This window comes from Opisthocomus hoazin, chromosome 13 (assembly GCF_030867145.1).
Source record: "Opisthocomus hoazin isolate bOpiHoa1 chromosome 13, bOpiHoa1.hap1, whole genome shotgun sequence".
In the NCBI taxonomy this organism is placed as follows: Eukaryota; Metazoa; Chordata; class Aves; order Opisthocomiformes; family Opisthocomidae; genus Opisthocomus; species Opisthocomus hoazin.
This window is the reverse complement of record NC_134426.1, coordinates 28,063,023-28,077,320: the sequence shown is the minus strand read 5'-3', so window position 1 is coordinate 28,077,320 and position 14,298 is coordinate 28,063,023. Positions and strand designations below refer to the sequence as shown.

Here is a 14,298-nt window from a genome sequence, read left to right as displayed (position 1 = left end):
CGCGGAGGCACCGCCCCGCAGAAGCCGAGCGGGACATCGGCGGGGTTTAGGCGGCGCACCCGGGCCGTGGCGGAAGTGACGCCAGGGGGCGGAAGTCCCCCCCGCCCCGGCGCTCCCGCTTGCTCGGTCTGTGGGGCTGCGCCGCGCCGTTCATGGTGAGGCGGGGAGGGGGGGCCGGGGCCCGGGCCGGGCTGGGGGGGGCACGGGGGGCTGAGGGGGGGTGTCCTTCCCGTTGGGGACGGGGGGCAGCGCTGGCACGGTGGGGCGTGGGGTGCGGCGGGGTCTGGGGACCTGGCCCTCGGCGGGGGGGGGGGGATGCGGGGTTGGGGTGGTTTCGGTCCCCGGGGGTGGGGGGGTGGTGCGGGAGGGGGGGTCCAGCCCCCGAGGTTGGGGCGCTCAGAGAGCGGGGAGCAGGTGAGGGCCCGGCTCCCCGGGGTCGGGGTGCTCCCGGCCGGGTTTTCCCATGGGGGGGAGCCGGGGGCTGGCAGGCCAGGCCGGGGGGCGCGGGGTGCCGGGGTGCGGCCCGGGGCCCTGGGTCCCACTCCGGGCGCGGTCGGAGCTGTTCGCTGCTGGAGGGGGCCTGGGCGGGGGGGCGGGGGGGCTGCAGCTGGTGCCTCGGCCCTGCAGAGAGCCCCGGGCAGGCTCCGGGCCCGTGGTGCCGGCTCTGCCTGTCGCCTGGGGGAACGCGGCCTGGCCGTGGAAGTCCGGCTCCGTTCAGCTTTGCCGTCCGATAGCTCGGCTCTTCGCGGCAGCGGAGCAGGCGTCGCTCGGTACAGCGGCCAGCCAGCGTGCTCGGGAAGTTGGAGGAACTGGGTCTGTGTGAGATGGCGGGCGTTAATCGTCCCGTCCTGTCACATCGTGAGGCAGAACAGGGGGACGCAGCTTGATTAAGCTCTCAGAGCATTAAGCTAATGTGTTCCTGTTACAGCGTGTGATCTCGTTAGCTGGCTGGAGTCCACTTTGGCTGGGGACTGCGGGCAGAGGTGGCGGTGGGGGTCAGGCATCGGGTTCTGGTGTGCTGAGAAGCTTGGGAGGGCAGGGAGGAGGGCGGGAAGCTGGTGTGTGCTCTCCCTAGAGCCACGTGTGCTTTAAGGGAAAAAAAGCCTCCAGAAAGTCTGTGGGTAGCCTGCATTTTAACACACAGGGATTGTCTGCTCGGGCTCCGTGTGTCAGGAATTGCCCAGTTCAATACCAGTTTAGTCGTGATGTAAGAGCTTAAGCTGCAGAAGTTGTGAAAGAAATGAACACGGTTTTGTGGGAAAGTACTGGCTTTCGCAGGGTAAAACGCTGCTCAGCTTTCACAGTGTCCTTCACTGGCTGAGCTGATTTGTGTTCTTCGGCTGGTTTGTGGCACTGCCAGCAAGAAGACAAACGACTGAAACATTTGAGAACTTTGCAGAGAGGCAGAGAGGAGCTGAGCCCAGCGCAGCTCTGAGTGCTGCTGTGTGAGATAACTGGCAGTAACACGGAGCTGGGCATCGTGGAACCGCGAGTCCGACTGGTAACTCCTTGCTTGCAGGAAGAGATGTCGGGAGAAAGCGTGGTGAGCTCAGCAGTGCCGGCGGCCGCGACTCGCACGACCTCCTTCAAAGGGACGAGTCCGAGCTCCAAGTATGTCAAGCTGAACATTGGCGGTGCCCTCTACTACACCACCATGCAGACCCTGACCAAGCAGGACACCATGCTGAAGGCCATGTTCAGCGGCCGGATGGAAGTCCTCACGGACAGCGAAGGTAAGGGGCTGCTCCCCCGCGCCCCTCGCACCCGCTTCCTTCCTCCGCAGCGATAATAGGTCAAAAGAGTTGGGGAAAAATGTCAGGGACCAGAGAGGAACATCTAATCACAGGCCCAGATATTTCTACATTTTGTTAATGTTAAAACTTGGAGCTGACGCGACTGAGGAAAGACGTGGAACAAAAGACACGTAAGACTTGAATTAGTTGTCTAAACAACGAAGGACAGTAAGAAGTCCTGAGGCTCCTGGCAGGCCCAGATAGCACGGGCTGTCTTTTTCTTTCGAAATACTGATGATAAAGCTCTTAAGTGCATGGAGAATGGTGGGGGTAGGGATTAAGAAACTGTGAGTCAGGACTTGCGCGTTTACTTTGAAGCTCAGAAGGCAGTTCCCTCATCTTGTTTCCTTACCTCAAATACAAGTATGAAATTTGGTCTGAAGATGGGGGAGGGCGCGGTTGTGAGCTAAAAGCTGATTTTTTTTGAAACGAAACTTTTCTTGTGAGAGTGTGGATTGTTGGCTTCACTAAAACAAAACCCGTTGCAAAATTTTTAGAAAATTTGCAATAGCTTTACTGACGGTGAAAGGAGAGAGCCAGCAAGTGGGCCTCTCCTCGTTAAATGTGTCTGGAAAGAAGGGCCGTGCAGTATGTCAAACTACAGCCCTCTAAGGGAGCAGCGCTCAGATGCTTCACTCCCTTACCAGACACGTTGATCTTACCTTCTGCTGAGTGTCTTTAAAACATTTACATTTAAATGAATAATGTAGCTAAAATGTGTTCGTGTTGACTGCAGCTGGTATCACCGTTTTATATCAGCGTTCTTATTTTGTGGGGGTGTCCCAGGGTTCAGTTGAAAGCGCAGCTTTCTATTTATGTGCTGACGTTTTGCCCATAACTATGTTTATGGGCTGGATACCTTGTCTTTAATAGCTACCACATCGCTGAGCCTGAAGGATCAAAACACCTTTCTTCTGACTAGTTCATTATTGGAAGTTTTTGTTTGAGCTTGCTGAAAGCATGGGCAGTGCAGTGTGTGGGTGGATGGCTTGGACTGAGTTTTGAGCGCTTTCGAATAGGCCGTGTTTAGAGGTCACGTGGAACAAGTGATGGATTTCGTAGGGCTCCTGTGATAAGCTTTCGTGAGATAGGAGGAAGTGGATTTGGAGGGGAAAATTGTAAAAAATACAGCCTACTTATCTGAATATTCCTGTTTTAGCTAGAAGTCCTTATGCTTAAGCTGGGGAAGAGCGCTGCGTTGTTCGGGGTGTTTTACCGTGCCCTCTGCGTGTCTGCGCTGCTGTGCAGCAGAAACACGGGCGCTGTGGTTTGTGGGCTCCAGATCAGGGGGGCTCGGGGCTACCTCTCGTGGGTCTGTGCAGGTCCGATTGGAAAAAAAGCCAGCCTGTGGGTCAAATTGGAACAAAACCTGTCAAATGGGAGTCGGCACCCTTACTGGGAAGACTGGAGGGGCGTTCTAGTGGAAAGGCTGTGAACCAGCTCACTGAGGATCCTTCCTGCTGAACTTCAGGAAATTCCAAAAGTATCCTCCTGTCCCTCCTTAAAGCTGCTCTGTGTTTCGCAAAATTTGGTAATTGGAGACTTCTCCAGTCCTTCAGTTTGGAAAAGGATCAGAAATCCCAAATTAATTTTGGAAGCCCCCCCCGGCGTGGTCTCAGCGCTTCCTCCAGGCATCCTGGGCAGGTCCTGCAGGAGGGCTGGCGCGTCGCCTTCCCACAGCTCCGAGTCCCTGTACGTGCAGGTGCTTCGTGCTGGAGAGCAGCTGACAATATTACTGCTCGTGTGGGGGTAGCTGGAGTTTAGTCTGCTAAAATACCGTGCTCGAGACGTAAAGTCGCCCGCTGGTTTTGCTGCGAACCCGCGGTGTCTGCGTGGGATTGTTGCCTTCGGGCAGTTTGTGTTTTAGTAGGAATTTGATACTTCCTGTGTGTTGTAACGGAGAGGCTCCCATCGCAGTGGTTCTGGCTTTATCTCCCCTTGCCTGGCGTGATGCTGGAAACTGGGACAATGGCGTTAGAGCGCGTAACGGAAACTCTTTTTGTCTGAAATTCTTCAAAATGCTGCTAATTGGTCACACCCAAAATCTGGCACAAAACAAAGTGTTTCTTAGGACAAGAAGCCAGGCTTGCGGGGAAACTGTGAGGAGTAAAATTATTCCATGGTCCGTGGAATGTGTCGCACGGGGTCCTCCTCTTTGTGTAGACGCGTTCTTCTGACCCCAGCACCATCTCCCCAGCTCTTTCTCCCAGTGTAATGATCACAACACACTGCTGGTTGGGCTGTAGGAGAAAAGGCTGGAGTTCCCTAGTTCAAGAAAGATGAAGAGCTACTGGAGAGAGTCCAGCGGAGGGCTACGAGGATGGTGAGGGGACTGGAGCATCTCCCCTACCAGGAGAGGTTGAGGGAACTGGGCTTGTTCAGCCTGAAGAAGAGAAGGCTGCGAGGGGACCTTATAAATGCCTACAAATATCTGAAGGGTGGGTGTCAGGAGGATGGGGCCAAGCTCTTTTCAATGGTGCCCAGTGACAGGACAAGGGGCAATGGGCACAAACTGAAGCACAGGAAGTTCCGTCTGAACATGAGGAAGAACTTCTTCCCTCTGAGGGTGACGGAGCACTGGAACAGGCTGCCCAGGGAGGCTGTGGAGTCTCCTTCTCTGGAGATATTGAAGACCCACCTGGACAAGGTCCTGTGCAGCCTGCTGTAGGTGACCCTGCTTCGGCAGGAGGGTTGGACTAGATGACCCACAGAGGTCCCTTCCAACCCCTACTATTCTGTGATTCTGTGATTCTGTGATTCTGTGATTCCCTGGCCATGGGTGGCACAGGAGTATTTTTGGCTTAGAAATTGTTCATGAACTGTAGCAAATCGGTGTATTTTGAAAATTGTATTTTTATGGTAATGAGCAGATAGAAGGTTGTGAGGTTTCCAGGTGCATCCATCTGTTCCCAATCTTCTTTTCTGCAGCGTGATATTTTTTTCCCCCACCTCGCTCCCCACTGCTGTTAACCAGTCGATCAAGGCTTTGTTCTGCTGCTGGGAAGACTGTTGAGCACCAGGCTGCTATTTCATCGGGCAAGGCTTGGTCAGGAAGTGTGGTCTGCTTTGGTTTGAGTGTTTGGATGCTGCCTTGGAGACTTCTTGTAAAACAAAAGATTATTTTCCTCAATGTCTAATGTGGGTCTATACAGTTTGTGGATTTTGTGTTCCTACCCCAGTAAATGGATCACAGGACGCTGCAGCTGAAAAATGGCTTTAAAAGACTCCAGCTGAAACCCACTTCTTCGGCTCTGCGTGGCCGTGGCTGAGTGGCAGCGGGGTCGTTTCTCTGTGGGTCATCTCGTTTTGGCTGTACGCTTAGCTGTTTGGTTAAAAACAGAAGGTTTTTTGAAAGCTGTTTTAGCAGTCACTTGTATTTTGCAATACTGCTCGAAATATTTTCTCAGCCCCTCCTCCACAAGAAAGTGAGCAATTCTGCTTTGGTTTCGCCATCTGTAAACATAAAGCTGCAGCAGATTTTTACAGCCTACAGAGGGAATCACAGCAGAGATGATAATGATTTGGGGGATCACAGTTCTGCTCTCAGCCTGCCCTTACCTCCCTACGTGTCGGTGTGCTCTAGCAAACCCTGTCAGCTCGTACTGTGGAATATGGATGTCCTTGTTTGTTACTGTGGCTTGTGCTCCCTCTTCTCTGTAAAACGGGAGATCTTGCTTTACGTACCTCTGCGCTGGCAAACGGGCTGTTTTCTGCTCTGTATTCGTGAGCCTGGATCAGTCTTTTGTTCTTTGGTTTCTCTGTCTCTTGCTCTCCTGCCACCAGCTTTCTCGTTTGTGATCACAGTCTGTAAAATCGCCGTTGCAAGCACACATTGTGTTTTATGTAGACAGCAGGGTAACGAGGGAGGTGGAACGCCTGTAGTAAACTGCTGGAGAGTGTCTCGGTGTTCTACAGAACAGCATGAAAGGGCTGTGTTCCCTTTCCAAAATGAACCAAATGTTCAGACTTTGCTAGTAATTCCATTCATGCAGAACATACAGGGTCTGCTTAACCTACTTTCCTTATTTGTCCAAAATATGACTCCTTCCCCACAAGCGTTTCCTCACTGCATTCCTGAGCTGCAGCCCGTAAGAGTGGCCTTCTCTTCATTTATGGAAACTCGAGCCTCGACGTTGCCTGACAATTCTCAGGGTCCGGCCTGATGCAGGGAGCAGACCGGCAGCGAGAGGTGAAGCGCAGGTCCTTGGTTCGCCAGCTGGGGAGCGTTTTGGCTGTAGCTCTGTTTTCTGTCCTTCACACCATTGTCAGTACTTAGCAGCGCGGGTGAGCTCCAGGGCAGGGGCTGTAGCTTACACTCTGCTTGTGCATACTGTGGCAGCTTGTCTTTCAGCAGTTTAAGATGCTGTTGTTCTACCAAATTAATGCACTTTGGGAACACAGAGACTGCAACAGCGTTTGCCGTGACACTGCCAAGTCTGTGCTGCCTTTTTCTTGCCGAGCTTTTTGCACATCGACTGGAGCACGGTGGATCCCCACGTTGTGTTCAGGTGCAGCAACCTTCAGACAGCCACGTCTGGGTGGCTCCAGTGAGCTGTCTGTAAGAAGCAGCCGCACGTGTACGTGAAGGGCCTGGAGGCAGAGGCAGGAAAATAATGTGAGGGCTTCGGGAGTGGAGGGAGGACAGAGCTGGGTGGTTTGAGAATGAGAAGTATTCATTCCTCTGTTTTGGTTAATCATTTGTCAATAACTGGGGAACTGTGAGAGAGAAGTGAGCTTCCTCCCTTACTCCCACATACTCTGCCCTCGAAAGGTGGAAGGAGACCATAAATTCCCTGTGCCTTCTGCTCCTCTGCTTGCCAGCCCAAGCGAGGAACTAGAGTTAGTCCCTGCTGGCAGGAACCTGCTTGCTACAGGAGTCCCAGACCAGGGTCAAGGCCTTTTGCCACCTTTGCCTCTGCTGTACTGTGGTCTTCCTCTGTCCCTAGGCTGGATCCTGATCGACCGCTGCGGCAAACATTTTGGGACGATACTGAACTACCTGCGCGACGGGGCTGTGCCGCTCCCCGAGAGCCGCAGGGAGATAGAGGAGTTGTTCGCTGAAGCCAAGTACTACCTGGTTCAGGGGCTGGCAGACGAGTGCCAGGCAGCCTTGCAGGTAGGTCCCAGAGCGGGCAGGAGCTGCGTGACTCTGGCTGCAGGGAGGGGTCGTGAAGAGGAGGCTGCTCCGGGTAGGAAGCAGCGTCTGGGCAGAGCAAGATTTTCTGCTCGTCTGCCCTTGGTGGCTTTTCGAGGCTGGGATGAGATGGAAGCACTTCATGTCCTTGATCTGCTGGAGTCTGGTCACATCCAGAAAAACGTACTGGGCTCTTCTCAGCACTTAGTGCTGCACAGTTCTGGTGAGGGATAAACAGTGGCTCAGTTTCCCTCTCCTGACTCCTGGGAGCGTGCAAGCAGCAGCAGCCCAGCTCCTCTGCAGCGTTCTCTGCTGCTGTTCAGGTCTTTCCTGGTGAAATGATCCATCATCAGCACGAGCTCCGAGACGAAAGTTAGTACCACCAGAATGGGGTAGGTCCCTTGGCCAGACCAGAGTGGCTTCTTGCATCCACAGTAGCCACAGGCTGCTTGGGGTCCTGTTTGGCCTTTGTTTTCCTCTGAGGTGCTCAGCTTTGGTTTGAAGCCCCTGTTACTGGTGTCCTGTTTGAGTGAAGCCGTATTCCAAGTCCCACCATTTAAACTGGTGCGTAACTTGCAGTCCCTGTGTTTGGAGAGTGGTAGAGAGCGGAGGTGAACATCTCGGTGGTCCCAGAGGAATGCTGCCAGGTCGCTGGAGTGCCAGCCTGGTTCAGAGCACGGACTCAGCGTGGTGTGGGGATGAGCTGCACACTGAACTCTGCAGCACAGAGTGTGCAGGACCTTCCCGGTTAGCGCGGGTGTGCCCTAAGGCCTGTTTACATTCAGGCGCCGTTTGATTCTTGTTTCAGCAGAACAAGGATGCATATGAACCGTTCTGCAAGGTGCCAGTCATCACCTCTTCCAAAGAAGAGCAAAAACTGATAGCCACCTCTAACAAGGTAAGAGAGGCCGGGCTGCGCCGTGGCTTGGGAGGGGGCTGGCCTTCTGCCCTGGGCTTGCGTGGGCCCTTGACCGAGTATGCTTCAGAGGGTGGTGTTTGGTGTTCAGCAGTGGGCTTACTCTAAAATACACACACTTCAGCTGTTGAGCTGCAAAGCACTGAAAATCTACAGCGGACTAAACGTTTCTGCTGATTTAAAAAGTCAGGTGTTGCTCAGGCTGGGCCTGGCCGTGTGTTTCTCCACGCAAGGTGTTAAAATAGAGGACGTAGGCAGCAGCAGGCTGATCGAGCTCAGGGCTATTAGATCTTCCATTTCTTTGGTTACTAACGACAGACGCTTTCTTTAGCTAAAGTGAATCCCTGACTCTTGTTTCTGGAAGCCTGCGCGTGTGGCGGGCGGAGGGGAGGCTGCTGGTGACAAAGATGATCCTTGGCAGAAGGGCCGAGGGCGGGTGAGAACAGGTGACGCTGATCCAGTCACAGAAGGGGACGGGAGGGATTGCAGCCCATGGCCGGCCCGCGCATGGCAGTGCTGCAGCAACAACATTAACAGCAGCCACAAAATCCCACCGGGCTTGGGCCCGATGGCGTCGTGTCGTACTGCAGCTTCTCTGCTGTCGGCTCGTGGCCTGAGCAGTTCCCAGCTCCCACTGCGCTGCCTGTAACTGATCTGTGCTTTGTTTCTTGCAGCCGGCAGTGAAGCTGCTCTATAACAGAAGCAACAACAAATATTCCTACACCAGGTAAATTACTTCAGCTGGACTTTTTGAAGTTTTTCGTGGATTAAAACCCATGATGAGCGTTTGCTTTTGCTTCACTCGGAACTAATGACAGATTGGTGCTGGCGTGCACTCGTTTTTTTCCCAATTAATTTCAAACTTAAGTCAGAAGGGAGCCTACCGTCGTCAACGGAAGGCCTTGTGTGTGCTATTTCCATGGCAGAGGGGTTCCTCTAGCACTTGGGCACAGCTGGCAGAGACTCCTGGCCAGCTGCTGGCCTGCCTTCCCCACGGGCTGCCCCGCGTGAGCAGAGGGCGGGAGCCTTCCACGGGGCGGTGTTCTCAGTAAGTGCACAAATCGCCAGCTCTGGGGCCGCGTTCCGCTTGCCTTATGTCTGTGTGTGTCACGACCTAACGCTGTTTCCATCCGGCTGGTGCTGAGCTTGAGCTGAGGAGCGGTTGCCTTGTGCACAAATGAAATGGCCCCGGGCAGTGTTACTCACAGTGCTGGTTTTCCTGCTTGTACTGGTCAGATGAGTTACCCCCTGCAGTCCTGGCTACCGACTGTAAACGCCAGCTTGGTAGAGACACAGTAAGTCGAAGGAAAGCGGGTGTACGGGCCTGTAAATGCTCACTGCCCGACCCCCCTTCTGTTCTGTGTGCTGTCTTCATTGCCCTAATGTGACTGCTGCCTGCCTTCGTCTCTCACAGCAACTCCGACGACAACATGCTGAAGAACATCGAGCTGTTCGATAAGCTGTCCTTGAGGTTTAATGGGAGAGTGCTCTTCATAAAAGATGTGATTGGAGATGAGATCTGCTGCTGGTCTTTTTACGGGCAGGGGCGGAAGATTGCCGAAGTCTGTTGCACTTCCATTGTTTACGCTACGGAGAAGAAGCAGACAAAGGTAGGGCTGTGAGGATGGTGAGGGGCCTGGAGCATCTCTCCTACGAGGAGAGGCTGAGGGAGCTGGGCTTGTTCAGCCTGAAGAAGAGAAGGCTGCGAGGGGACCTTAGAAATACCTACAAATATCTGCAGGGTGGGGGTCAGGAGGACGGGGCCAGACTCTTTCCAGTGGTGCCCAGCGACAGGACAAGGGGCAATGGGCACAAACTGAAGCAGAGGAAGCTCCAGCTGAAGATGAGGAAGAACTTCTTCCCTCTGAGGGTGACGGAGCCCTGGCCCAGGCTGCCCAGGGAGGCTGTGGAGTCTCCTCCTCTGGAGATATTCCAGCCCCGCCTGGCCGCGGTGCTGTGCAGCCTGCTCTGGGTGACCCTGCTTGGGCAGGGGGTTGGGCTGGGTGACCCACAGAGGTCCCTTCCAACCCCTCCCATTCTATGATTCTGTGAGTGAACCCCTGAATGCTTCCGGCATCCTGCAGTCTGTTGCACTTTGAACACTCCTGTCGTTGTGTAGCCTCCCTACAGAATAATCAATGCCATTCAGAGCAGGAGCTCATCCTGGGGGTTCGTTAGGGTGGAGGCTGCCTGCCCGTGGCACTCCACACAGGGCATTTGTCTGCCGTGTTCCAGAGTCCAGTCTCCTGCTTTATCTTTAGACAACTCGCTCACTTGACCGCGTTTGGTTTGCGTCCCTGTGTAAAGGCAGATCCTGGCGCCTTCCCCGTGCCTTCTCGCCTTTCCCGGGAGAAATCTGTCGGAGTCTGCCCTGCGGGCAGGCCAGGGCCAGTTCTGAAAAACAAACCCCAGCCTGGATTGCTGGGTCTCGAAAGCTGAAAGCCAGTAATAGAACAGAAATGGTTGTGCTAGAAAGGACTGCTGTGGCTAGAGTGCAGTTAAGAAATTTTAAAAACAAAAGGTATCAGGAATTAAAAGTGAGGTAACCTGGTGCCTGCTGTGACTGGCAGCAGTTGCGAGTGACCTTGTTTCTCTTGGGTGGGCAGGTGGAGTTCCCAGAAGCCCGCATTTACGAGGAGACACTGAACATCCTGCTGTACGAGTCCCAGGACGGGAGGGGACCCGACAACGCGCTCTTGGAAGCCACGGGAGGGGCTGCTGGCCGCTCCCATCACTTAGAAGAAGACGAGGAGCGAGAACGCATTGAACGCGTGCGAAGAATTCATATCAAGCGTCCGGACGACAGGGCCCACCTGCATCAGTGAGCCCAGGGACACCGCGGGCTGCGCGGCGCTGCCCGGAGGGTGCTGCCCTTCCTCTGGCCGATCACCTGCGGCAGAGGAGCGGGCGGGTCAACCTCTGTTCAGCAAAGCCTGTAAATTACGTTCTGTAACAAACTAGATTATTGGTGGTATTTAAATGCGGTAGTTGTAGGACAAGAATAAATAAGGTTACTGGGCATACGGTAGATACTGCGAGGACCTGTTGGGCATTTGGAGAAATGCCCTGGATTTTTAGCACTCTTGTCTTTGTGGTGTCGTGGCTAGGAGGAAGAGGGCTGGCTTCCTTTGGCTTGAGTAATTATCCTGCACTTTAAAAATGAAACAAAACAAACAAACAAACAAAGAGGTCAGTCAGCCGTGTGCCGTCCCTCCGGGCGCTGCTTGACCCTGTCTCCTCCTGGGCGTCCAGGCGTGGGAGAAGTGCAGTGCTCTGAGCGCAGCAGAGCTGCTGCAGAGCTCCTTTCTCCCAGGCCTGCTGGCGACAGGCCTGCGAGCTCGGGAGGACAAAGCACACGTGCTGGCTCCGGTGCGGTCGTGCCGGGGGGCCGAGGAGCCTTCTCAGACCCACCCTGCTTTACCCCTGTGGTTCGAGGGTGGAAGGTGTTAAAATTCCTCCCAAAGGAGGATCGGGAGCAAGCTGTACGTGATTGATTGCTTTTCCGTAGGCTGGTGTTGCTACCAGTTAGCACTTAGAGCTTGTGCCTGAGCCCGGGTCTCAGCTGGGGAGCGTATTTCCGTCCGATCGCAGGTCGGTGAGCTGTGCTTTCTTTACTCCAGGTAGAGCCGTCGTCATGGCGGGTTCAGACGCTCCGTGCCAGCCTCACGTGGGTAGGAGGCCAGCAGCCATAGTCCAGTTCCATAACCGACAGGGGAGCATCGTCTTGCTTTGAGCGAGGGCAGCGCGAGCGCCGTGGGGAAGAGGAGCGGGCAGCGGCCCGGAGGCGGTTATTCCTTGTTTGACCGTCCTGAGCGTATTCCGAGTCTTTTCAGAAATGGCAGCTGGGTGTGAAAGGGCAGAGCCGAAAGGCTGTGTGGAGAAGAGCTGTGTAGTCTGGTTTTGTAAGAGTACTTTTCTATTATAAATGAGTGTGTTATCTACCTCCTCGCCTCTTGTTGCCTGTTGTGGAGTCAAGTAACGATTGTAGAGGAAGATCGTGTGTTACTCAGTAGGCCTGGGTGCTAAAGGGGAGCGAGCAGAGCCACAGCTGTAATGGTCAGTGTAACAAATCCTGAGAGGCAGAGAAACCCGACGTAGGAAGTCTTAAATCTGCAGTCATGCTGGCACCTTGGCAGGCACCAGACTACTTTGGCCTATTGTAGAGTTCTTTGACCCTTCTTCCGGAGTATCTGGTGCTGGCCTCAGTGGCCAGACATCTCCTAGGGAGCAGCAGCTCCACGTTCCTGTTCCTTGGTGAGGTGGTTGTTTGCTTCTGCCCAGCTGCCTGCTGCAAGGATTGCTGCTCCTGGCTCAGGGCTGTTAATGGCCTGTTAATATTTCAAAGACCAAAGGTGTTGTCAGCATCACCAGCTGCGTTGCTCCGATGCTTCGGTTTCAGATAGCGCTTACATCCCAAACCAGGTGTCGCTTGTCTGTAGAGGCTGAAATAAAGCGTTAACTTTGCTCAGTGGTACAGCTTTGGATCACCAAGTAAAGCTGAAGAGATTTCAAAGTTAGGCTGAGGTCATCTTTCTAGTAACCAAAGACTTTTCTAAGCTGCAGACAGCTGGTGTCTCTGGCAGATGTGGTGGTGGTACCCGTCTCCTTTACTCTTTCTGCTTCAGCTACTGGTTTCTAAGCAAGAGCTCAGCTGTGTCGGTGAGTTATGCTCCAGCTCAGCAGCTTCAGCTACGTCCTGGCAGTTACAGGCTTCTATCTTCAGCTGTACTTACACGCGTTTGCAGCGCGCTTTGGGTTTGTGGGAGTCCACAGCGCAGGTGGGGGGTGTTGCGAAGGAGCCAGGGCCTCTCCCTGCTCACCTTCCCTGGGTGATAAGCTGGGGAGCGTGGCAGTAAAGTCCTCTGAAAGGCTCTGTTTCTGCAGCGCTGTGTGCTTTGGCACTTGCTGGCGTGTCGCTGGGCTGTTCATGGGTCTGAGCATCTCTGACATCTCCAACGTGTCGAGCACGGTGCAACGCCGTGCAGCCTGACTGCCACATCCCAGCAGTCCCGCTGTGCTCCTGCGGCCGTCGGCGGGCGAAGAGGCAGCGCCGGGCGGTTGCTGTGGAACACGCCGACAGAAACGCCAGGCGAGCGCTGCGGAACGCGCTGACGGCCCGGCAGCAACCCCTGCTCGCTTCGTTAATGCTCGTCTCGGCCCCGGCTGTGCTGAGCTACCCGCTTTCCCCGTGCGGTGCTGGGAGACGGGAGCAGCCCGGCGCTGGCTGCTCGGCCAAAACCCGGTCGTGTCCTGGGGTGCAAGAGCCGGTTCAGCTCCAGGAGGTGACAGGCGTTGACACCAGTGCTAAGCACCTGACAGATCACGTCGATGTGATTAACTTCTCTGTAAATAGATTCCTAACTGGCTTCAGGATTTCCTTTTTCAGATTTTGCAAACTAAGTTCTTAAAAAAAACCGGGGGACGATTATTTTTAATCTTTGTACAGCGGTTTATATAGCTATTGGTTTAGTGGGTCACGCCAGGAGAGTTGGAGTAAGTTTCAGTTTTGTTACTGCGTTTCTGGGCAGACTCTGCCTGAACACACTCCTGACTGAACCCTCCGTGTGCGGTAGTTGTGCGGTAAAGGCGTGCTGCCGTCGCGTTCGAGCGTCCTTTACCTGCTGGCTGCTCGTCCTTGGGCTGCAGAGAGACTCCATTAATGCCATTGCACAAATGCTCTCAGCTCTTGAGCCTTTTTACTGTAAATGGTTTTGTCTTGGCAGCTTTCAGGTGGAGATGGGGACAGGACAGCTGTCCTGCTCGCAGGTGGCTCTCCGGGTGACCCGGTGCTGCCTCGGGTCAGCGGGGAGCGCAGCCCGCTCGGCTCTGATGCTCCACACCCCACGCCGGACACAACGGTGCAGCAGAGCAGGCCTGACTCGGGGCTTGCTCGTGGTGGTGAGCTTGTCCGGCAGCAGAATGCTGGCTGAAAATCAGCCAGGGGGGAAGGCTCCAGGGGCTGGGCGCCCACCCTGAGCTGCCCCTGCCGCAGGACAGCGCCTGGGTAGAGCCCTGGGGGAAGGCTCTGGGGACTGGGTGCCCACCCTGAGCTGCCCCTGCCGCAGGACAGCGCCTGGGTAGAGCCCTGGGGGAAGGCTCCGGGGGCTGAGTGCCCACCCTGAGCTGCCCCTGCCGCAGGACAGCGCCTGGGTAGAGCCCTGGGGGAAGGCTCCAGGCTCACCTGAGAGCAAAGGGGGATGGAACGTTTCAGTCTTAGCAGAGTTGTTTGTTTCTTGGATGACAGCAGCAAATCCATGTGTTCTGTACAATCATTCCCTCCCCCTTCATACTTATGCACAACAAAAGCTTCAGCTGGATTTCAGTGTACGGTTGATGTTTGCAATATGTACTTTTTTTTTTTTAAATATAACACAATAAATTAGAACATATTTCATATTTACATGTGAGTCACTTTATTACTTGTGTGAAGCATGCTGCCCTCATGGTCCATGGAG

General features: G+C 54.6%; 1 protein-coding gene across 2 annotated transcripts; it reads left to right on the top strand.

The window, feature by feature from the left end:
• Window positions 1-75: 75 nt before the first annotated feature.
• On the top strand, window positions 76-14,222 carry KCTD10 (potassium channel tetramerization domain containing 10). 2 transcript variants are annotated; one of them, XM_075434766.1, is made up of 7 exons: window positions 76-155; window positions 1,520-1,733; window positions 6,740-6,909; window positions 7,739-7,825; window positions 8,518-8,570; window positions 9,258-9,453; window positions 10,450-14,222. In XM_075434766.1, the coding sequence occupies exons 1-7, from the start codon at window positions 153-155 to the stop codon at window positions 10,666-10,668; spliced, it is 942 nt and encodes a 313-aa protein (XP_075290881.1). In that variant the 5' UTR covers window positions 76-152; the 3' UTR covers window positions 10,669-14,222. The 2 variants fall into 2 exon arrangements, with proteins under 2 accessions (XP_075290881.1, XP_075290880.1); XM_075434765.1 differs by having other exon boundaries at window positions 7,736-7,825.
• The last annotated feature ends 76 nt before the right edge of the window (window positions 14,223-14,298 follow it).